At 35.0% G+C, this 25165-nt stretch overlaps 1 protein-coding gene across 1 annotated transcript in view; it reads right to left on the bottom strand.

Annotated features, from left to right (window-relative positions):
• EYS (eyes shut homolog) overlaps window positions 1-25165 on the bottom strand; it is a 1424867-nt gene that overhangs the window by 858586 nt on the left and 541116 nt on the right. Inside the window, exons 17-19 of the mRNA XM_058554077.1 lie at window positions 17168-17339; window positions 16168-16246; window positions 3494-3690 (exon numbers count right to left, since the gene is read on the bottom strand). Of these exons, the coding sequence (XP_058410060.1) occupies window positions 3494-3690; window positions 16168-16246; window positions 17168-17339 (448 nt within the window). The remainder of the gene's footprint in view (window positions 1-3493; window positions 3691-16167; window positions 16247-17167; window positions 17340-25165) is intronic.

Raw genomic sequence — 25165 nt, 5'->3', positions numbered from 1 at the left:
CAATGAAAATTGAAAGATCTGGTGTGGCACTCCCAATGTGTAACAGCAGAAGGTCAACATTCCTAACTCCCTCCCCTATAATCTACCAGCCTATATAACTGCTGTAAGATTTTGTGCCCCCTTAAGATGGTTCTTTGAGACATTAGTCAGCTATCTTCCTCCTTGCTAGCAAGCTGTGATAAACTGCCCTTTCTTTTCCACCATCTTGCCTCTTGATGGTTGGCTTTTGTCTTGTGGCGAGCAGACCATGCCCTTTATGTGGTAACAAGAACTCAGAGAAAAACTCATAGAAACTCTTTGAGTTTCTTGAAATAAATTACTTTGTAAACAAAATAATAATGTGGTTTGTTAAGTGTGCATTACATTTACAACGGAAAAAAATACCTATTTAAAAGTGCATATATATTGAAAAATAAAAGAGAATAAATAATATTCTCATAAGAAAAAATTTCATAAAACCAGATACAAGGTTTAAAAGTAAATTGAGACTTGAGAAGGAATTTTTAAAAAGATATAAAAATGTAAAAAGATAGAAATGTATAAAAGACTTTTAAATTTGTGATTTACAATATGTAGGTAATACCAGTACCCAAAGAAGAATGCAGAATGAGTGAATCAGTATTAACATCTAAAAGAATGATAGAGGAATGAAAAAAGGAAACTTTCCAGACATGAAGAAATAAATAAGAGAAATATATAATACATCACATATTCTGGTTAAATATTTAAACTTCAAAAATAAAAGAGAAGGGAATTAAATTATAAGTTCTCTACATGCCAGTCATTGGGATAAGTATTTTATACATGTGGTTTTAGTTAAAAAAATTAAAAACCATGTCAACTTCCATGAAGGAAGCGAATTAACTGCATTCAAAAAAACATAATGCTCATGAAAATAGGCCATTCTCAGGTTTATTTTTTGCCAGGATGGACATGAAAGGAACATAACAACATCACTGTATAATCCTTAGTCAACAATGAGATCTGAGAAATCTGTACATCACTAAGTTCTAATTCATATGTTAAGCCAAGAGCACAACAAAATATTTTAGGTTGGCAGTTTCAAATTTCCAGGCAATTTTAAAGGGTAACATACTTAAAAAAAATGCGATACAACATGAGATTTCAGTTGGAAGAAAATTAGTTATCCTAAAATCATCAGGAAACTGATAGTATAGAATATTCTACAGATCATTGAAGGCTGAAATCTTTCAAAAAGGAAGCTTGCATCGAAAATAAGATTTCAGGATAAATATCCTTAAGGTGGAAACTTACAGGTTTGGATAATTACTTTCCTAATTAAAATCAAACAAAATTTAGAAAGCTGATTAACAAGTAAATCAGCAATGAGAACAGAAACATTAACTCTGATTTGTGTAAATGTTGAAGGAAAATGAGTATGAAGAAGACAATAACAAAATATTTTACCATGTTTTTAAGAGCAAAATTTTTCTTTTTGATTAAATTTGAATAATCCAAAATAGGGATCAAACAATAAGTTTGATATAATTTTTTAAATAAAGAAAAATAATTATTTTATTTTGGTTTAAATAAATATATCACAAGTTAATCCTTAATCCACACACAAGTCCGATGATTTAACTTGCAAAGCTCTTCTTCCAGTAATACAAGTTTTCTTTTGTAAATAAACTAAGGACTGTGCTCACTTGGCACCAGCTCTTATGGCTCCTGACAGTCACTGTGCAAATCCCCTAGAAGCTGAACCTCTCGAGGCATTGACCGTTCAGACTTTTGGGGGCTTTCAGGGGCATTGAATCAGCAGTGAAAATTTTGAAGACAGATGACTCTTACTTAAAAGCAATTTGAATAACCTTGCAGCAGTAATGAATGCCTATGCTTGTCCCTGGGAGGTACGTCAGGAAAGGAAGCCGGCGTCTTCAGTCTGAATTCCATTGACTTCATGCTTTAAGAAAGGTCAGCCTAACTAGCCCATAAATAACAGCCCCTAAAAGGAATGTTTATAGGGTAGCTTTTATAGTGCTTGATTCAACAAATACTATCTACGTTGCAAAAACTTACATTTTAGTATTTTCGGTTCACTGATTTCAATTTTTTTTTTGTTGTTGTTAGTGAACAAAATTGGTTTCCATGAACGGAATGTGATTTATAACATTGTACCCATTGGGAATAAATGTTCAATTTATAGTTGCTGTCTTAATCCAGGAATTGATTAGATTATAACCCTGATGGTTCTTGCGGTGGTCCAGTGATCATTTTTATAATTTTATTTTACATAGTTAACATTGATATTAGAAACAAGTTTACTTTCTATACTTTATCAAACTACCAGAGTAAAATAAGAAAAATCCATGCTCAAAAATACAAAATACAAGAGAGAGAATACACACACACACACACACACACACACACACCCCCCTTACAAAGGAAAATGGTATGCTAGGCAATATGTAATAAAGAATAACTATGTCATAGCAATAAATAAACATTGTCTGCATAGGCTAAATGAAAGATAATAATCTTGGGTTTATGTGAAATTAGCATCTATGTGTGCCTTACTAGAGATATGCCCCAAATAAAATGATACAGCAGAGATCAAAATAAACAAAAGGGCAAAAACGTGCCATAGATATTAAACAAAGGAAATATGGTAGTAGCAGTATTGAATATAAGGCAGAATATGTTAATAATTTAAAGACAAATAATTGATAAAATATGGAAATAATAGATACATTTTACTATTAAATAATTATGTACCAAAATACACATTGCCAACCTTTCAGTAATTTAAGATATTTTGACAAAAACATAGTTGTTAACAGATTTTAACTTAACATCAGCCTCTCACAAATCAGACTGAAACAGAGAAAAGAGGTAAAGTGTGTGCGTTTTTTTAAATACCTGTGTTCAATTAATATTTTACAAATTGAACAGCTAATGGCTAAATTCTCAAATGACCAACCAATTTTATATATTATACGATTACAAAGAACAAAGGTAATGAAAATTCATCTCCTAAGAATTTAAAAAAGATACCTTAAATAGTAATTTGGCTACAAACTACAGAGACAGGTTAAGTTGGTGTTATAAATCTTAACAAATAAAATTTTTTATGAGTTGTTAAGATGTTAGACGATAAGTACATCAGTAAGAGAAATAAATCTCTGGTTAAGAAGGGTACTATAAACATGAACTATTTGTAAATCATTCGTGTAGTATAATATTTAAGAAAAGGAATAAGAACCCACTTCTAGGAAGGAGAGGAGATATGAAACAATTATAAAATGAGAGATGATTAAATTTGGAAGTGCAACATGGGACTGATATGAATACATGGTATTCAGAAAAAATATAAGCAATATTGTTTAGAATTGATTACAAATTTGTGATTACATTTTTTGAAGATGAAAACTGACAAAACTTAGTATCTACATTTCAGATGGCATTACTAGTGGGATGTTTATAAGCTTTCCTAAATATGTATTTAGTTAATTGTGGATAAATAAATACTGACCTGCAGTAAAAAGTTCTAGGTCCATCAACACAACTCCCTCCATTAAGGCAGAGGACCAAATTTGGATCAGGTTCCCCACGACTACCAACGTGTAGCTCACAATAGGCACCAGTGTATCCACCTGGGCAAAGGCAAGTAGACCCATGGACTGACTTCTGACAGACGCCTTCATTCAAACAGGGGACTGACGTGCAGTCCTAAGTTAAGAAATAGAGAACCAAATTTGATTATTAGTGGTAAGATTAACAATTTTATTGTTTTTATTTTATTTATTTATTTTTTGGTGAGGAAGATTGGTCCTGAGCCAATCTTTCTGTATTCTGCATGTGGGACGCCACCACAGCATAGCTGGATGAGTGGTGTGTATGTCTGCTCCTGGGATCCGAACTTGCCAACGCTGGGCCACCGAAGCAGAGCGTGCAAACTTAACCACTACACCACTGGGCCCAAGACTAACAATTTTACTAAAATTATATTTTTATTTAAACATTTTTAAGAAACCAATATGCAAGCTTATCTGATGTTCCCTTCCTCTAGTATCTGAAATATATGTTTCTAGTAATAAATGATTTTTATCTTTTATCACTAGAAATACTCTGTCAAATGTCCCATTGTTCATTTTTCAGAAAGAAAAAAACCTGTATGAAACTTTATTAAAACATGTGCCATGTCAGAGAACACCTAACCCCTCCCTTCAGTAATGGTGCTAAAGCAAATTTCCTACGTACATAATACCAGGAATTCACTGACCTTCCGTATCTACCATACATCCCAGTTTGCCCAGGACGGCCCCAGTTTAACTCTGCTGTCCTAGGGTAATGATTTATAGTGCCTCCACTAACTCTCAAAGGAATTCTGGCTTTGATCACGTACTTAGAACAGACAATTCACAGTTGACTTATATTCCTCTAAAAAACAAAAAAAAATCTATAATAACTGAGTTTTTATCCCATTCATAATCTTTTTTAACCAGAATTATTTTAATGTATACATATTTTTCGGCTTTATTGAGGTATAATTGACAAAAAACTGGAATATATTGAAAGGGCACGAAGTGATGATTTGATACACGTACTCATCGTGAAAAGATTCCCACCACTGAGCTGATTAACACATTTGTCACCTCACATATTTCCCTTTTTTTTATTGGGGTTGGGGGAGTGAGAACACAAGTTCTACTCTCTTGGCAAATTTTGATTATACAATCCAGTGTTATCAACTACCTCACCATGTTACATATTGAATTCTCAGAACATATTCATCTTATAACTGAAAGTTTGCATCGTTTGCCAGCCTCTCCCTATTTTCCCCACCCCCTAGCCCCTGGCAATCACCATTCTACTCTGTCTCTACGAGCTCAACTTTTTTTTTTTTTTGTGTTCCACATCTAAGTGATACCGTGCATTATTTGTCTTTCATTATTTGGCTTATTTCACTTAGCATAATGCCCTCCAGGTTTATCAATACTGTCACAAATGGCAGAATTTCCTTCTTTTTTAAGGATGAAAAATATGTTATTGTATAAATTGGCACCACGTTTTCTTTACCCAATCCTCTGTCGATGGACACTTAAGTTGTTTTCATATCTTGGCTATTGTGAATAATGCTGCAGTGAATATAGGACTATAGATATCTCTTTGAGGTAATGGTTTCATTTCCTTGGGATATATACCCAGAAGTGGGATTGCTGCATCATATGATAGTTCTATTCTTAATTTCTTGAGGAACCTCCCTACTGTTTTCCACAGTGGCCATACCAGTTTACATTCCTACCAACATTGTACAAGGGTTCCCTTTTCTCCACAATCTTGCCAGCATTTGTTATCCTTTGTGTTTTTTTGGTATTAGCCATCCTAACAGATGTGACGCAATATCTCATTGTAGTTTTGATTTGTATTTCCCTGATGATTAGTGATATTGACTACCTTTTCATATACCTCTTGGCCATTTGTATGGCTTCTTTGGAAAAATGTCTATTCAGGTTCTTTACTTATTTTATTTTTTTTTTAATTTTTTGTTTATTGCAGTAACATTGGTTTATAAGATTGTATAAATTTCAGGTGTACATCATTATACTTCTATTTCTGCATAGATTACATCATGTTCACCACCCAAATACTAATTACAACCCATCACCACACACATGTGCCAAATTATCCCTTTCGCCCTCCTCCCTCCCCCCTTCCCCTCTGGTAACCACCAATCCAATCTCTGTCTCTATGTGTTTGTTTGTTGTTGTTGTTATCTACTACTTAATGAGGGAAATCATACGGTATTGGTATTTGACCTTCTCCCTCTGACTTATTTCACTTTGCATAATACCCTCAATGTCCATCCATGTTGTCACAAATGGCTGGATTTCATTGTTTCTTATGGCTGAGTAGTATTCCATTGTGTTTACTTATTTTTTAATTGGGTTATTTGTTTTTTTGCTATTGAGTTTCAGGAGGTCTTTATGTATTTTGCATATTAACCCCATATCAGATATATGATTTGCAAATATTTTCTCTAGTCCCATAGATTGCCTCTTTGTTTTGTTGATGGTTCCCTTTGCTGTGCTGAAGCTTTTTAGTCTGATGTAGTCCCACTTGTTGATTTTTGCTTGCGTTGCCGTTGCTTTTGGCGTCAAATTTAAAAAATCATCGCCAAGACCAATGTTAAGGAGCTTACCCACTATATCTTCTAGGACTTTTAAGGTTTCAGGTCTTATGTTCAAGTCTTTAATCCATTTTGAGTTGATTTTTGTGATGATGTAAGATAGGGATCCACAGTCATTATTTTGCATGTGGCTATTCAATTTTCCCAACTCTACTTATTGAAGAGACTATTCTTTCCCCATTGTATATTCTTGGCTCCTTTGTCATAAATTAATTGACCATATTTGTGTGGATTTATTTCTGGGTTCTCTATTCTGCTCCATTGATCTATGTGTCTGCTTTTATGGCAACACCCACTATTTGCTCTGTGCGTAGCGGTACATTTGGGTCATCCATGGCAGGGGGTAAATTCAGAAGCCTCATAGGATACCATCTTGATCCAGAGTCTTAACATGTATCCAATGATAATCTTTTAATTAGCCACTTTTCCCATGCATTTGTCCAAATTTATGTCCAGCATTTCTGATACCTCTTGTTCCAGAAGCTCAGGGGTTATGTGGAGTCAGAGTTATACTTCTCCTTTTACTCACTTATTCAACAAATGGTATTTTATTTATTGTAGGTACATTTATGTGTAAAATAGCAACAATCTCACCCACTTGATATAGGTTCCTATGAGAATTAAACAAAATAATGAAAATAAAGTAATTAGCCCTGTTCCTGGGACACAACAGCTATTCAGTAAAGGTTATATTGTTCTTCCCTTCACACTTGGAAGGCCAAGAGCCTTGTCAGCCTCTATTTCAGTCATTTGGCACTCGGCCTAGAATAGAACATGAGTTTTTGGGTATACTTAGTGTCTACCATATCACACCATATTCTTCTAAAGTTCACATTTCAGATATTATACATGTGCTTATATTCTGGAAAGCACAAAGCCTGTTGCCTTAAACATGGTATGACATCATTTTTCAATGTGATGTTAACTCTGAAAAGATTTCCACCTGTAATTCTGAGAAATAATTTATGGAACTTGAATGACATCATTAGTAAAACTTTATAAATTTATTCTCAATATGTTATCTACACAGAATTTCTTAATGAATATACACAAATACGAAAAATTTGTACTCTAAAGTTTCAAGTTATGACATCACTGATAATTATATACACAAACATGAGATATTGCTTTAACATTTTACCCAGAAAAGTGATATTTTCGAGAATTACCATTAGTTGACGCTTAGACTAACAAACACCTAGTGACTTTTAAAAGTGTTACCAATAAAAGCTCTCACTGACAAGACTAATGTGGAAGCCATTGCATTTATGTCATGTTTCAAATGGAAAATTAAAGGTTTGTCAAAATCACCAGGGAGTTTAATTAGTGTCATTGTCAATAAAAAATGGTTTATTCCCTTGAGTATAAAACTCAAGTGAAGCTTGGAACTCAGATGGTGATCTCGTACACTCACTCAAGTGATACAGCTAAATGCATGTTTTTATAAATGAATGCCACTCTGATATTTATTTATTCTATCTTTGCTGAAAGTACGAACTCCTTAAAGATCACCAAGGGCACTTAGCAGACTTGGTGCAGGTACCGCAGCTATTTTTAGGGAATGTAAATGCAGAATTCCACAGGGAATGGCATGGAAACAACACGTTTCCTCTCAGCCCTACAGCTGGGTATATATAGAATGACTTATAGAAAGCATTACATAAACTAATTGAATTATATCTCCCATGGGAAGAAAGGGATAGTTTTTAAACTGCCAAAAATTCTGTCTTTAGGGTTTACGAGAATCTTTTACTAAATTAATTAGAAGGTTTAATGGGAAACACAAAAGCAATTTCTTTATAGAAAAAATCAAATTATCATTTAAAGTTCTTGATCTTTCTTTGTTCAAAAATTAAGGAGGATACTTTTCCTCTTGTTCATCACCATTTATATTACTTTCCTCTACTCTGTTTAATATAATAAAATGCTTTCCAAGAAGAATTCACTAATTTAATTTCAGAAAATGAAAGAAATAAAAGGCTAGTGTACTAGAAAAAGAAGAAACCGGGAGTAATGTTTCAGACCAGGGCAATCTAGGCAATTGAGCCAGACCACAACGCTACGTTCATTCAACTTGTATTCCAAGCTCCATGCCAGGAAATGTACAGGAGTGTGAGAGTGACAGAGCAGTGATGTGTCCATGGTGGACTGCTTAGCCAGAGCACACCACCAGGCTGGCGAGTACACGTCCCAGTTTCTCTCTGACAGTTGTGTTCTCTCTGAGGTGTATTGTTTAGATCCAGAAGTTTGTCCTGGGATCTCTGAACTTCTCAGATGAATAGAAAGTTATTATCTGAAATCATATTTATCATAGCATTTCCCTCATAGAATCATATGTTTTCTTTTTTAGCAATGCACTTTTTAAAGCAGTGGAATACTTTCTTCAGATAAGATCTTGGAGAAACAGAGTATGTAGAATAGATAATCATGGAACTGTTTCATCTGAAGAGTGGAAATAGGACACGGTACCCATCAGAGCACTATCTTACCCACCACAGAGACCTATTAAGCATCACAGAATTTCTTGAATTTTGTCTATCTCTGAATAAAAACTACTAATATAGTCTACTGTCTCTAAAACTTAAATTGTATATGAACACTCAGGATAGTGTGTAAAACTGCAGATTCAAACTCAATACTTTCAGTTTGGTATGGGGCCTGAGTTTCTCCATTTCTAGCAAATTCCCATGTGCTCCTGATGCTGTTAATCCATGGACCAAACATTGAGTAGCAAGAATCTAGGCCAACAATTTTATTTTACTCCCAAGGTTGAGGACAAGCCCAATGGTGTTAGAGTGACGTCACCAAGGTCTTATAGCAAGAGGATGACAGAATAAAATCACATAGACCTAAGTTTCAACTTAGGACTCTTGTACCACCAAGTGTTGATTTTTCTTTCAAAGGAATTTCTTGCCTATGGATTGTACATACCATAATGTATATGGTAAAGACTTAATATCCCTAAGGTTTACTTCCAATATAATTTTCATGTACTGTTTTCTTTCTTTCTTAAAACTTACATGGTTGAACATGGGACTGATGTAATTAATAGGGAGAAGATTTTTTTTTTGATTCCCAATTTAATCTGACTTATGTTTTGATGTAAAGAAAATGCACTGTTTAACTTTCTTATTTCAACAAATCAAACAAGATTATGAAGCATCAAAACTGGGATGTTTGCAGTAAATATTAATTTTCATTTCTTTATTGAAAATGTGTCTGGCAGTGCTTCTGGGATAGAAGGGCACTAAAATACAGGAAGACAAAATCATTGTCTCTGAAACAGCCTGAAATGCACAAATGAATCAAATATAGGAAAGAAAAGTACATCAGGGCTGGAACTAGACACAATGCCAAATTCATGAAACAGAAGTCAAGATTTTTTAAAAACATATTTAAAAAGCTGATGCTTAATACACACTCCTATTTCCTCAGGTGACAAAAGGATATTGCCGAAGAAATATAAAGTGTATATTAAAAATCTCAGTAGTATATTGTGCTGTAACTTGGCAAAATGAGGAATCAAGCTGGGACAAGTAATCCAAAGACTGAGAACCTTTTGATGAAATGCTGCTAAGGAATCTGTAGCATCCTAAGGGACATGGGGTTGGTGTCGGTGATCACGGGAGGCTGGGAAAGGATGTGCACCCCCTTTCCCCCACCTGTTTTGCTCTCCTGATTCAGGTTTGGTCTCACCCTTCCATGAGTAGTGATAGAAATATGTCCCTAAGTTGGAGATTCAAGATTTATGGACCAGGACAAATAGTGGACTAGATAGAGAAAATGTATAGGAAAAATATGTAGGAAAAGATTCCTAATAAACACACAAATATGGTGGCAAAGAAATAGGCTGTGAGGTCAAGAGGAAATGCACACACCAAAAAAAACAAATGAACAAGAGAGAGTTTTAAAAGTACAAATGATTATTTCCTACCATGAAATAGAGTATAATTACCCAAACTTCCACATCTAAGATACATAAATATTTTTGAAGAACAATACACCTAAAATATTTTAAATCTCCAACAAGAGGGCACTGATTAAATAAATATGGTACCTTCATACAATGGAATATTAATAAGAGTAAAGTGGAACTATACATGTTAATGTAGAATAATCTACAATGATAGATTAAGTGAAAAAGCAAAGTACTGTGTGTGTGTGATAACTATTCCCATTTATGAGATCTCCTTTATTTTTAAAGATACGTTTTCCCCACAGCTAACATCATACTCAATGGTGAAAAGCTGAAAGCTTTTTCTCTAAGATCAGAAACAAGACAACGTGCCCACCCTTGCTGCTTTTATTCAACATAGCAGTGGAAGTCCTAACCAGAGAACTAGGCAAGAAAAAGAAATAGAAGGCATCCAAATCAAAAAAGAAGAGGTAAAACCATCACTATAAAGGTTGGCATGATATTATATATAGAAAACCCTAAACCCTAAAGACTCTACCCAAAAACTGTTAGAACTAATAAATGAATTCTGTGAAGTTGCAGGATGAAAAATCAGCATACAGAAATCTGTTGTGTTTCTATACACTAACAAAAACTATCAAAAAGGAGGGGCCGGCCGGTGGCATAGTGGTTAAGTTCGTGCACTCGCTGTGGCAGCCTGGGGTTCGCAGGTTCAAATTCCAGGCGAGGACCTATGCACCACTTATCAAGCCATACTGTGGCAGGTGTCCTATGTATAAAGTAGAGGAATATGGGCACGGATGTTAGCCCAGGGCCAATCTTCCTTAGCAAAAATAGGAGGATTGGCAACAGATGTTAGTGCAGGGCTAATCTTCCTCACCAAAAAAAAAAAAAAGAAAAGAAACAGAAACAAAGAAGTCTATCAAAAATGAAATTAAAAAAACTCTAATTTACAATTTCATCAAAAAGAATAAAATATCTAAGAGTAAATTTAACCACGGAGATGAAAGACTTGTATGCTGAAAACTATAAGATATTGACAAAAGAAATTGAAGAAGACACAAATAAATGGAAAGATATTTCACATTCACGGATTAGAAGAATTAGTATTGTTAAAATGTTCATACTACCCAAAGCAATCTACAGATTCAATGCAATCCCTATCAAAATTCCAATGGCATTTCTCACAGAAATAGAACAAAGAATCCTAAAATTTGTACAGAACCACAAAAGACTCTGAATAGCGAAAGCAATCTTGAGAAAGAACAAAGCTGGAGGCATCATGCTTCCTAATATCAAACTATATTACAAAGCTATAGTAATCAAAACAGTATGGTGTTTTCATAAAAGCAGATACATAGATCGATTTAGCAGAATAGAGAGCCAAGAAATAAACCCACGCATACATGGTCAATTAATTTACAACAAAGGAGCCAAGAATATATGAGGAAAGGATAGTCTCTGGCTGACAGATGCATGAAAAGATGCTCAACATCACTAACCATCAGAAATGCAAATCAAAACCACAAAGAGATACCCAATCACATCTGTTAAAATGGCTATTATCAAAAAGACAAAAAATAACAAGTGTTGGCAAGGATGAGGAGAAAAGGGAACCCCTGTGCACTGTTGGCAGGAATGTAAATTGGTGCAGTCAATGTGGAAAACAGTATGGAGGGTCATCAAAGAACTAAAAATAGAACTACCACATGATTTAGCAATTCAATTTCTGGGAATTTATCTGAAGAAAAAAACAGGATTATCTGCACCACTATGTTCATTGCAGCATTATTTACAATAGCCAAGATATGAAAATAACCTTTGTCCATCAACAGATAAATGGATAAAGAAAATTCAGTATATATATATATATATATATAGTATGTATATAACGGAATATTATTCAGCCATAAAAAAGAATGAAATCTTGCCATTTGCGACAACATGGATGGAACTTGAAGGTATTATGCTAAGTGAAATAAGCCATACAGAGAAAGACAAATACCATATGATCTCACTTATAGGTGGACTCTAAAAAAAAAAAACAAGCTCATCAATATAGAGAACAAATTGGTGGCTGCCAGAGGCAGGGGCTGGGGAGTGGGTGAAATGGGTGAAGGTGGTCAAAATGTACAAATTCCAGTTATAAAATAAATGTCTTGGGTATGTAACGTCCAGCATGTGACTATAGTTAATAATACTATATTGCATACTTGAAAGCTGTTAGAGATTTGACCTTAAAAGTTCTCATCACAAGAAAAACAATTCTGTAACTGTGTATGGTGACAGATGTTGACTAGACTTACTGTGGCGATCATTTTCCCATACATACAAATATTGAATCATTATCTTGTACACCAGAAACTAGTATCATGTTGTATGTCAAATATACATCAACAGAAACAAATAAAAGATAAAAAAGGAAGAGAAATGAGAGAGCTAGCTTCCTCTCTCCGCTCTCCGCCATGTGAGGATGCAGTGAGAAGGCAGCCATCTGTAAACCAGGAAGAGGGTCCTCACTGGAACCTGACCGTGCTGGCACTCTGATCTCAGACTCACAGCCTCCAGAACTGTGAGAAATAAATGTTTTTGCTGTTTAAAAATAAGTAAGTAAAAATAAAGTTGTATTTTCAATTAAAGGAGATAGATATTGGGAAACAGCTGGCCATTTGGTGGGGGATTCCAACTCAGATCTTACCCTTTTGAACTTGTCACAAATCACAGAACCTTTAGAGAAAATATCAGTAAGTTTGCTTACATAAAAATAAACCTTTTGAATGCCAGAATCCACTATATACTAATTAAACATTAATTAATAGGAAAATTAGGATAACTGTACATAGTACATACGGCAGACAAAAAATGGGAAAATGTACGTAGTACATATGGCAGACAAAAGGTAAATAATCTTACTATGTAAAAAGACCCTTATAAGTTTCAGCTCACACTTGAAGAAATACAAATACACACACACAGCCCTTTTCTTTAATCATTCCCTTTCTGTTTAGAGAACTTCCTTTAATCCTTCTTAGGATATTAGATCTGCTTGTGATAAGTTCTTAGTTTTCCTTCATCTGAGAATGTTTCGATTCGCCCTTTTATTCTATAATCGTTTTCTTTTTATCATTTCAGTACTTTTCTTATATATTTATGATATTAAAAACAAAACAATTTTAGCAGTTTATCTTTCTCAATGACAACAAAATAAAGGGAAATTCCTGCTTTCTATATGGCCCCACCCTCTCTTCCTTTACGTGCGTGTTTGCGTATTCATGCACATACACGTCCAGAGTAGAGTTAATTACATTTTGTCACTAACCACAGCATCCATTCCAAACCCAAGCATGCATTTGGTTTTCTCTAGCATTAATTCTAGTTTTTTAAAGCTTGCCTCAAATTGTCAGATTGACAAAAAAGGTTTGCTGGCATTTTTCCCCCTTCAGCCCTAACATAAACTTTTCTTTTTTACTCTTCAAGGAGCTTCAGATATAACACTCTGCTCCATATTGACCTGAGTGTTCTTTTCAATCAGTATTGCCTGTTTCTCCACTGTTTCTGTCTCCTCAGCCTAGAAAGACGGACTCCAACATCAATCCATGAATGCCCTTCAGAGGCTGTTGTCTGGGCATTGCAGCATACAGAAAGGTGCAATAAACAGGTCAGTTAAGTAAGATACATATCTCTATCTATATCTCCAATGGGAACTGGTGGGATAGGAGGCATCTCTGATAATTATTGTACCCCAGTTTCTCATAGATATTAATATTCAATATCTGCAGAATGAATGACCAAAATTATATTTAGAGTGCACTTAATGTATTAGTGAAAATGATACTTTTAAAAAAACTGTACTGAACTGTAATAATTAATATAAATGGAAAAATGAGATTTTAAAAAGCAGAGAAATAGAATAGGTCTTCCTAAAACTCACCCACATATAGAAATTTAGTGCATGAAAAATGAGGCATCCTGAATCAATAGAGAAGTAACAGATTTTTTAGAGGAACTTTTGATGAAAGTTTTTGGGAAAATTAATTATACTTTTGAAAAAAAATAAATTAGATCCCTACCATTTATCAATCATAACAATATATTCACTATGGGTTAAAATGTTAACAAAGTTGTTAATCATAAAATTGTAGTAGATGAGAATATAAGAAAATAATTTAAATATTGTTGTATGGAAGGATTTTCTAGGGAGAGATACAAACCCAGAGTCATAAGGAAAAAGACAAAGAAAAATACGAAAATCTCACAGTTTACCAGTTTTAGAAAGCAAGAGTGGCCAAGCTCTAGACAACATTTGCAATTTTGTAGAATCTAGTGGATTTTATCCATAATTTTAAATAATAAATAGAAACCAAAACAAAAGACCAAGCAAGCCAAGAGAAAAATATTATTAGTTGAAGGCTATGAGTAGACAAGGCACAAACAGAGCCACACAAATGCAAATGATCACATGGAAAGGGCTCCATCTTTGCAGTAACCTGGGAAAAGGTAAAGCAAAATAATGAGCTGCCACATTTTACTCATCAAATGAGTTAACACTTTAAAAAAATGATTTCACTTAATAGGACCTAGAGAAGTTGGCATGCTCATACTCTCATGAATTAAGTGTGGTTCTTCAACGCTTATTCAGAACACTTTGGAGCTATTATAAAGAATGAATCAGGACTCAGTGTGTTACAGTGGAATGGTTCTTAAGATACACTAAATGAAACAAAAATTCACTGAATAAGGATGATAATGAGTTTGGTTTTATGTTAAAATAAAATTATTAGGAAAAAAATCTAAAGGCATATGAGTAGAACTTTAACAATTATTCTCATAATATTGGATGTGTATGTATACATATGGATATATACAAATTCATATATAAAAGAAAATATTCATTTATATATTTAATTCAGAAGAAGAATGCCACATTTATACTACCAAGAGACAGGGGTTTAGAGATTACCACAGGCAATATATGCAACAGTGCACACAAGATATATGCCTCATCCTTTTTCTACCAGGGAATTTATTATTTACAACATTTCCTTTTCAACATCAAGTATAGCTTTCACTATTTAGAACCTAGTTCAACATAATATCAATAAATAATTAAGCTTTCAAAAAATAATGTGTCAGAAAATGTGCTAATTGATTTACATGCATCATCTAATTTAATCCTCGTAACAACCTAAGAGGTAGTTACTATGATGGTAAGTAGCAAAACAGTGGTCCAATCCTGTTTCTCCTTAATACTTGAACCACCCCATCACTCCTTCCAAAAGCACCATCTACTGAGTATCTTCCACATCTTACATGCCTCATCACACAATGACTCTGTGATGTAGGAACTGTATTTTCCTGATGAGGGAGAGAAACACGAAGAATGTAGATAAAACATCCATAGACTCACAACACCAAACGCTGTTTTTAGTCCTTATGCTTTCTTCCTTTTCCATGTCACTGTCAGCCAGGAAGGATGTGGAAGAACTTCCCATTATTCAGGAAGGCTCACGAGATTCTCATCCACTTAGAATGGTCTCAAACTTCAAGTAACCAACATTTCTCAAGAGATGAGGCACTCCACCTAAAATACCAGGTGTCAATCACACCATGTCAGACTCCTGAAGATTGGGAGACAGATCCTGAGAATATTGCAGGTGCTGAGGTTCTCTACATGTACCAACTTCTTGACACATCCATCCAGTATTTATTTTCTCCATGTGATGTGTGGATTAATTTAATCTCCTCTCATCCATACACATCCACAGACAACTATGTCTTGTGTCTTAAGACCAGAAAGGGGGAGGAAGATGCGGAGTCATAAGCCTTCTGAGCTCCTTTTGACAATGACCATTTCCAGGATTTAGTTTAATGAGGGCTCCAGATTACAAAAGTTTATGATAGCAAGAGACGGGGGGAAAGGTAAAAAGAAGCCATGATTTTTGGCTTTGTTTGGAGCGGCTGAGAAATTCCAAAGAGGATAGGTGAGCGACAGAGAGTTAAATCATCAATAACTGTTGAAGAAATGACTCAGACACCTACAGCAAGGAGCTTAAGTTTTCTTTTAAATTACTTTGGATTTAATAAAAGTTATAAAACTTACATTAAGCTTGATCTCACATCTTGAGCCAGTCCATTCTGCATCACACGAACATTGATACTCATTAATGAGATCTATGCATCTGAAACACAGAATTAAACTTTTGTAAGACATTAAAGGATAATTTCAAGAGAGTTTCACCACTTAAAATGTTTCTTTCCAGTTCAGGGGCAAAAGCACATTCCCACGAGCAATAGAAGGCAGAGTCTATTCCTGGTTTCTTATCCTTCAAGGTGACTGGACTGAAAGAACAGATCAATTTTTATTTTTGCCATCTTCCCCATGGCAATGGAAAGAAAAAACAGTTCTAAAAGATAAAAGTATGTGTAGGGCTTATGTAGGAAACTGAAGTCAGCTGTGGCCAAACTGCATTGCAATGAGCTACTGTCTTCATCCTTCCTTCCTTCTTTACAAAGTCAGTGGCAGGACTAGAAAAGAAAAATAACGCTGTAGAAGGCAGTGGGGTGCATCTCTGAGCCATTCTTCTTTGCCACCTGCATCTCCTAGAAATACTCCCTCCTCTAGATTTGCATAAACTAATATTCTATCCATGAGCAGAAGAGTTATTACACAATTCCATGAAGAGTCACAAAATACCTTACACGCACATAGGGATGAAAGAATCAGTCTATTTAGGAACATTTTAAATACTAAGTGTGCAGTATTATCCCTCCAAAGAGCAAATAATAGAATGTCTTATCATCCTACCTGCTACTTCTATTACTGTGAGCAGTTACCTTTAAGAATATTAAAGTCCAATTAATCTTCATTTATTGAAAATTACTTTATGCTAATGAGCAGAAATAAAAGAAGAGCAGAGATAATGCATCAGTACATTGCATTAAGTAAAACAGGCAGCATCTGTCATCTTAACTGTACTTAGCTCTTGTATGAAAGAGCATAATTAAAATTATCTTTGTCAACTTTCCCTTGACATTGTCTTAAATATTGTGAGTTAAATTTACTTTCTTAGATTTAATAATAGAAAAATAAAAATAGCTACCTTCCATGTAGACAAGGATTCGAGAGGCAATCATTTGCATTTGTTTCACAGTGTGTTCCAAAAAACCCGCTCTGGCAGTCACAGGTATAATGATTGGTGCCATCAATACAGGCCCCATCATGGAGACATGGCTTTGATAGACATTCGTCTATGTTCACTTCACAATTGATGCCTACATTAGAAGAGACAAGACAAAACATCAGATTATTTAAACGCAAAACTCAAAAGTTTGCTCATTATGGTAAACGTCACCAAGAAATCAAGACTCCCTCCGCATAAAGATAATTTGACATCTTGAAGAAATGAACAAAAGAAGGAAAACATTTTTCAAGGTGAAACGTGCTAGGTCAACTCTCAGACTACTAATTTAACATGAATGAGAAAAACAGAGCAGAAGCTTAACCTATTTAAGAGATCTGTTTTTATTGTGAGAAGTCGTTTATTGAGAATATTAGTGAAGTAATAAATTATATCAAATTGTTACTGTGAATACTAATTCACAATTTTTTTGTGATAGTCCTTGAGAGTCAAACATTTCTCACCTACAGGAATTAAGAAAGAGTTTGAATTTTTCTAAATTTGGTCTTCCTGAGTCTATTAATGGGTTGTCTGAATTTCTAAATGCAATCTAACTTTGGCTAAATATCTAGTGTTTTCAAAAGTGAAGTTTTGAATATTTGTTAAGCATCTACCATGTGCCACCTCTGTGCTCAACTGGGAGTACCAAACAAACAAACAAAAAAGAATGACCCTGTTAATCCAGAAACATGTCATCAGGGAGACAATATTTATAGCAGGAAAACATTGAGAGAACAACATCAGCAAAGCTTAGTGGAAACCTAGATTGTGTTTCACGTTTCACATGTTAGAGGTATGAGGAAAAAGTGGAGAACCACTGTAAAATGGTTAGAGTAATCCTTTGTTCATCGTGTCCATCCACACTGAGCATCTACCAACAAAAACTACCAGCAATGAGCACTCACTGGTGTGCCAGGCCCTGGGCAGAAGGCTTTACATTCATTATCTTAGTCAATGCTCATAAAGCCTGGAGGCAGATATCGTTAACTCTAACTCACTGCTGAGTAAACAAGGATTCTGAGAGTTTAAGTAGTGCCTCCAGATCACACAAGCCATGCAGGAGATTGGGATTCAAATCATGTTCTCCCTGAGTTATGCTCCTAGTCATTAGTTTAAATCGACTATCTTGCCATTACTACGATATGTGCATAAGTTGCTATGCTGAGTAGTACAGTGGATGCTGTTAAAAACAAGACAACAGGCCCACAGTGGAGTCACTTATGCTAAGCCCTATGTCACCAAACAGAGCCTTAATTACAGTTTTAGTGCTCTGAAAAATGGAATCTTAGACTAGTCCATCAGGAATTGCCTGATCAGCACTAGCTAGGTCATCTGCCTGATGACCCAGGCATCCCCTAGAGGAAAGTATGTTTTCAATAACCAACCCGCTCCTTTTCCTAGTATAGCTTTCTTGTTCCTGCTCCCTTCTGGCTACAAGTCTTTCATTTCGTACAGCTCCTCGGAGCTCTTTTCTATCTGCTTGATTGGATGCTACCCAATTTGAATCGATTTTTGCTCAAATAAACTCTAGAGACTTTTGATATGCCTCAGTTTACCTTTTAACAGTTTCAATCTGAAAATATGACTCTTGTAGCCAAGAACATAATGTTTAGTTGGGAATAAAGATAAGCTTATCAAAAAATAAACTATAACAATGCTTATAAACAAAGTTATAAATAAGCTACTTGGGAATAAAGATAAGCTTATAAACAAGTAAGCTTCATAAACAGTGAAGAATATCATAGTAACGATAGCTGATCCTTGGAGAGCTTACTACGTGCCAGATACTGAACGCACTTTACATAGATCAACTCATTCAAACTTCACAATAATTTTCTGACATGGGAATTACTCTCCCCATTTTAAAGAATAAGAAAATGAAGCACGAGCTCTCACAGCTAGTTAATGGCAGAACCCATGCTGCTAGCCACCGTGTGACACCGCCATTCCATGTCTTACTGCTGTCCCTGTGTGGTGTATGCCCTAATGAGAGAGCAAACTGAGTGCAGTGGGTGGTTAAAAAATGAAGAAATTGAGTCGATATCTGAGAGAGAGGATCAAGAAAGCTTTGATGACCATGGAGGAAAGGAACTTGAGAAAATTCTGTTTGAAAGCGTACATTGGCATTCTCTGTGAGTTAGATATCTCAGCATTTGTTTGGATACCAGGAAAAACGTTGGGGGACAGTGCTATTGGCAGATAGGCAGCCGTTTCACAAGGTGATATCATAACTTAACTTTAATAATTTCCATGCCACAGAGGAACTATCTATTCAAGTGAGTGTTATTTAGAGCAGGAGAGTCTGCGATTTACTGCAAATGAGGCTTCCAGTGCAAAAAATATTTTTGGAAACTCTCTTTTGAGATTGTCAGTCTTCAGGCCAAAATCCTATTATTTAACGGTTACATTTTGTTTTTTACTATAACCATTATTACCTATATAGAACTTTGGATAGTAATGATACCATAAAAAATCATAAGGTGTCTAAACTGGTCAAATCTGCAGCCATATTTAAAAGGATCATCAAGATTCAGGTTTGGAGTGTGGATTAAACAGGCATAACAGCCTACATTAGGCTGTAGTAATAATAAAAAGCCACCCGCTTCCTTAAGTCTCAGTGACTCGTGACACACAGGTTTATTTCTCATTCATATTCCAAGACCAAGGTGAGCTACAGAGGCACTTTACATTATCTTCACTCTGGGACCCAGGTTAACGGAGCATCCTCTAGCTGGGACATTGTCATCGATGTTGCAGAGAGAGAAGAACACTCCTGGTTCTTAAATCTTCCACATATATTTCATTTGCCAATCCGAGTCACGTGACCAAGCCCAACATAAATGGGATGGGAATTAATGGTCCTCCACCAGGAAAGGGCAGATATTTGTGACAATAATAATATTTAGTGAAGACACAATCATTCAAGCTTCTCATTAGTAAGTGAGGGTTACTTATTAGTACATCATGGGTTTGCTGGAACAAAAAAGTAAAACCATGTGTTTAAAACAACTAGCCCAGGGCCTTGTACGTATTTAACATTTGATTATTATCATTTTCCTGAGAAAAGTTTCACAACTACATTATATTAAATGAGTGATTACGTGTTTGCAGAGGCATCATTATTCCAATTAAGAAGATGAGTGGAAAGTTTCTCTGTAGGCCTATGTATAATGCTGGCAAAATTAGTGATGAAAGTTTCAGTTAAAAAGAGATGGGCAATCGACCACAAAAGTGTGAGAGCGAGGGGCAAAGCGTGAAAAGGACACATCCAGTCCTGTTTGGAGACAGGAGACGACAAAAGAACTGCTCTCTGGTGTTGACGTGTCCTCTCCACAGAGGGCAAGCGTGTCTCAGTTTAGCTGGAGGAAACATTACCAACATTCCCTTGAGAGGTTTGTTCCCTATGCTTTATTCATTAATTAAATTGTGTTTATAATTTGACTTCCTAAATAGCCTCCAGAGAGGATCACAATGTAATAATTAGCTGACCTGAACATTCTGGTCCCTGTAAACCAGTATTTGTTCATTTTTAACACCACAGTCCTTCAGCACCACACAAGTCAGGTCCCCTTTTTAACTTCATCTTATTCCACGCTCACCCTTGGCTACTCTACTGTAGTTACACTGACCTCCTTGTGTTTTCTCATAATCTGTGTTCTTCTTTCTAGAAGCCTCTTTTCCCAGATATTTACAAGAGTCACTCCTTCATTTTCTTCAGGTCTTCATTTAAATGTCACTTTCTCACTGAGGCCTACTTGACCACAGATAAAATTCCCTCCCCTTCCTTGTCCACATTATCCTGTTTTATGGATTTTTTCCCCCATAGCAAGTAATCTCCTTCTACCACTCTATAAAACGTACTTTTCTTGCTTTTTGTTTTTGTCTGTCTTCCCCATCACAAGCTCAGCTTCACAAGGGAGCGGATTTTGTCTGTCTAGTTCAATGCTTCATTCATTCAAATCGTTGTTAAATAAAAAAATCATTGTTGTATGTACGAGTGTTTATATTTTATTTTATGCATCATTTTTGGTTTTTTTCTTTTTTTCCTCAGAAGTCTCTGCCTCTTCCCAAACAAAAGGAAAGCAGGTCTTGAAATCTGTCAGTCGCTGCAGTGGTGAGGCTCAGAACCTGGAATGAGATGATTCCTCTGCAGCACGGGCCTGAAACGCTTGTCTCACCTGTGCAGTCAAGGGAAATTATTTAATGGAATCTCTACTTTTTCCTACCTTCAAACAGAGAAGCTTCGAGGTAAGTTAAAAAGAAATAAAGTTGTGGAAAGTTTGGACTTTGGTTCAAAATGATCTCCCATACATAATTACCAGCCCTGAGAAGGAAGAGAAAACTGTTGTTTACCACATGAATGGACCTGGAGAGCATTAAGCTAAGTGAGATAAGTCAGACAGAAAGACAAGTACTGCACAGTATCACTTATATGTGGAATCCAGAACAAACAAACAAACAAAAGTCAAACCCCTAGAAACAGAAAAGAAAAATGGTTGCCAGGGGCTGGGAGGTGGGGGAAAAAGGGAAGGGTTGGTAAAAACATACAAACTTTCAGTTATAAGAGGAATAAGGTCTGAGGATCTAATGTACAACATGGTGACTATAATTGATAATACTGTATTCTATAACTGAAATTTGTTAAGAGAATAGAACTTAAATGTTCTCAAACACAAAAAAGATAAAAATTCTGAGGTGATATGTGCATTAATTAACTAGATGGGAGGAATCCTTTCATAATGAATACGTATATCAAATTATCACATTGTACACTTTAAATATCCTATAATTTTGTCAATTATACCTTAATAAAGCTGAAATAATAAATAAATAGAAATTGTATATCACCACCATGAATGGAAAACCATTATCATGTTCCCAAAACTAAAAATAACCAAAAAATAAATGCAACAAAATCATAATTACCAACACATCCAAATCTTAAATTCATCTCTAAACCATGGATCCAAGTATCTACGTTGCAGCATAGTTGAGAGATATACGAAGAGTGTATATACATTTCTAGCAGCACATAGAAGATAATAAATTATATTTATAACTTATTATAACAACACAACAATTTATCTTCTTCCAGGGATTAAAATGTGAATGCTTTGACATTGTCTCCATGAATCCAAGCAAATATAAAAGAAATAATATTTAGTATTTACTAGACATTATCAAAGACTTGGTCAAAATCTCAGTCTCAGTTCTTTGCCTACCTTGCTTTATGTTATATCTCAGAGACTTCTTGAGACTCATTAATGTCTCCAACACATGCTTACTGAGCACCTATTTTGTGTCAGTGTAGTTCTGGACTCCTTCCACAGTTCTTTTTGACCTGGCGTGTTCCATCACAGCATATCTCCTTCATAGTGTGAGAGATATTTTCCAAGTAATTTAATAATGAGCATTGTGAGTTTCATTTGACAAGAGACGAAACATGACAAAAAAACTTGTACTTTTTGTTATATCAAACCTATTGTTCTTTCCTGCTATCTTGCTGCCTGCTTTGGGGCTACAGTAATTTATATGTAGAATAATTTTCAGTTTGTAGTTCTAAAATTAGAGTTCTTGATTTTGTTAATAGCTAAGCAACTCCTCTCAGCAGACTAGATGGTTCCCGTGGAATTTGGGGGATTTTCCATGTCACCGCCTGTGTCAAAACGCTTTTTACCAGACTGCCTCAACATTTGCTTTTGTATTTGACATTTTCACATCAGAAATTAAAGAATCCTTTTCAGAAATAAGCCATTAAAGTATATAAACTGAGAAGCATGATCAGTAAAATATTTACATGCATCAACAATGTGGTAACAGGAATAATATATGTAAATTTATCTATATATCTACCTACCTACCTACCTACCTACCTATCTATCTACCTATCTATCATCTGTCTATCTATCATCTCTATATCTGTTTAACTAACTTTTCTCGACCTATGGTCCTTCTCTTACTTTCTTTCCAAGCCCTCTTCACCCAACTTCTCCCCACTGGTCTGTCTTACATGTTGGACAAATTTTCCAAAATGACTCCTCTGATTCCCAATCCTTTTCGTTTCACATGTGTTATCCTAACAAAATACTCTATTGACTCTTTACTGCTCCTGGAATAAATATAGTCTTAGCCTAAAACTACATCCTCTGCATCCCTCTTGCCTTTCTTACCATTCCCCTGATATTATCGACTACTGTAGTTCCCTAGTTTACAAAGCTGGTTGAATAATAGAATCAACTATTTTTTAAATAGCTGATTTTAAAAATACAAATAGGAGTTTTTAAAAATACAAATTCCCAAATCTGAATCTCTGAGGAGTAAGCCCAACAAGCTATATTTTAAAAAATCTCTCCAGATGATTATAAAGCACGGGTGGGTGTGAGGACCTCTGCTTTCATCAAACTAGATTAGAATTAAACTATATTTTCTTATCTCTCTGTTTAGTCTTGATAGTTCTGCTGGGATGTCATTGCCCCATCTCTGCATATTTGAAGCCTGCTTTTTTATTCAGGTCCTACTAAAATTCTAAATCATTTTTAAAATTTCCTTTGATATCTGCTAATAAAAATTAGCTAAAAACTTTTATCAGATTATCCTTAAAGTATATTTATTTGAATCATTGTCGTATCTTCCATACTTGATTATTAGTTGAGGACAGAGATCACAGCTATTTCCTTGTACCTTGTACGAAATGCCAAATACAAAATTTATCATGTTGTCAATGATCAAATTGTCTGCTTACCTACTGCTGAATATATCCAAACAGTGGTAACATTTGGAAAATGATTCCAACTCACATAATAGGATGATACTTGTGAATGGCCTAATCGAATTAACACAGACACATAATAATCACATAATTCATGGACTTAGGAATCAATGATTTTGAAAATTCAAATTGACACTTCTAACTATTTTGAATTATAAAATAAAATAATGGAATAAGAGCTTCTTTAAACCAAAATGAGAATTTTATAACAAGATATTTTATTGTTAACAATTCTTAAATTAAAAAAGAGTTCAACTATTGTATAAAATGTTTCCAGGTAAGTAGTCCAGCAAACGCCACTCTTTAAGTAATAATCTAGGAAAACATGCAGTCTTGTTTAAAGATAGGTCAATAAAAATTATGAGACATTCAAAAAAATCAAGAAAAAACAAACTATCAATGGAATGAGATCTAAAGATGATGCAGAACTTGAAATTATCAAAGATGGAACTTAAAATATGGCTAATATGTAAAACACAGTAGAATAATTGGACATACAAATTAATCAATGAGGAATATCAAAGGAGACAAGGAAATTATAAAAAATATTCAAACGGAAATGCTAGAAAAATGATACTTGTAGATGAAGAATTCCTTTAATGAGCTTACCAGTGGACTGGACATAGCAGAGAAAACAACCAGGGAACTTGAAGATAAGTCAATAAGAACTATTCAAACTGAAACATTCAGAGATAAAAAGAGTTAAGAAAACAGAATAGAGCATCTAAGAGATATGGACTAATTTCAATGATTCTAGCTTATTTGGAATTGGAAAGCCAAAAGTAAAAAGGAGAGAATGTAGCAGAAGATATATTTGAAGAGATAATAGGCAAGAACTTTATTAAACTAATGGAAGCCTGTAGCAGTTCCAGGCAGCTGTACAAGCTGTCTCGCTGTTTGGGTCTTACGTCTCAGTAGTCTGCACGTTATTAGAGATGTCTGCAGTGGAAAAGTTGTGATATGGGGCTTTCAGTAAGCAGCAGGAGGATGATCATAGGCCCTAGGCCAAGCCATATGTAGCAGAGAATTATCCTGAATTTGAGAAAGAGTTCATGGCATACCTCTGGGTCCTGGTAGAGATGAGACACGTGACTATGGGACGTCAAATATTCACGTGGCCAGAGCTTCCCATCATGAAGAAGTCACACATT

The sequence above is a fragment of the Diceros bicornis genome, chromosome 14 (assembly GCF_020826845.1).
Source record: "Diceros bicornis minor isolate mBicDic1 chromosome 14, mDicBic1.mat.cur, whole genome shotgun sequence".
Taxonomy (NCBI): Eukaryota; Metazoa; Chordata; class Mammalia; order Perissodactyla; family Rhinocerotidae; genus Diceros; species Diceros bicornis.
The sequence above is the reverse complement of the archived record's forward strand: the minus strand, read 5'-3'. Positions and strand labels throughout refer to the sequence as shown.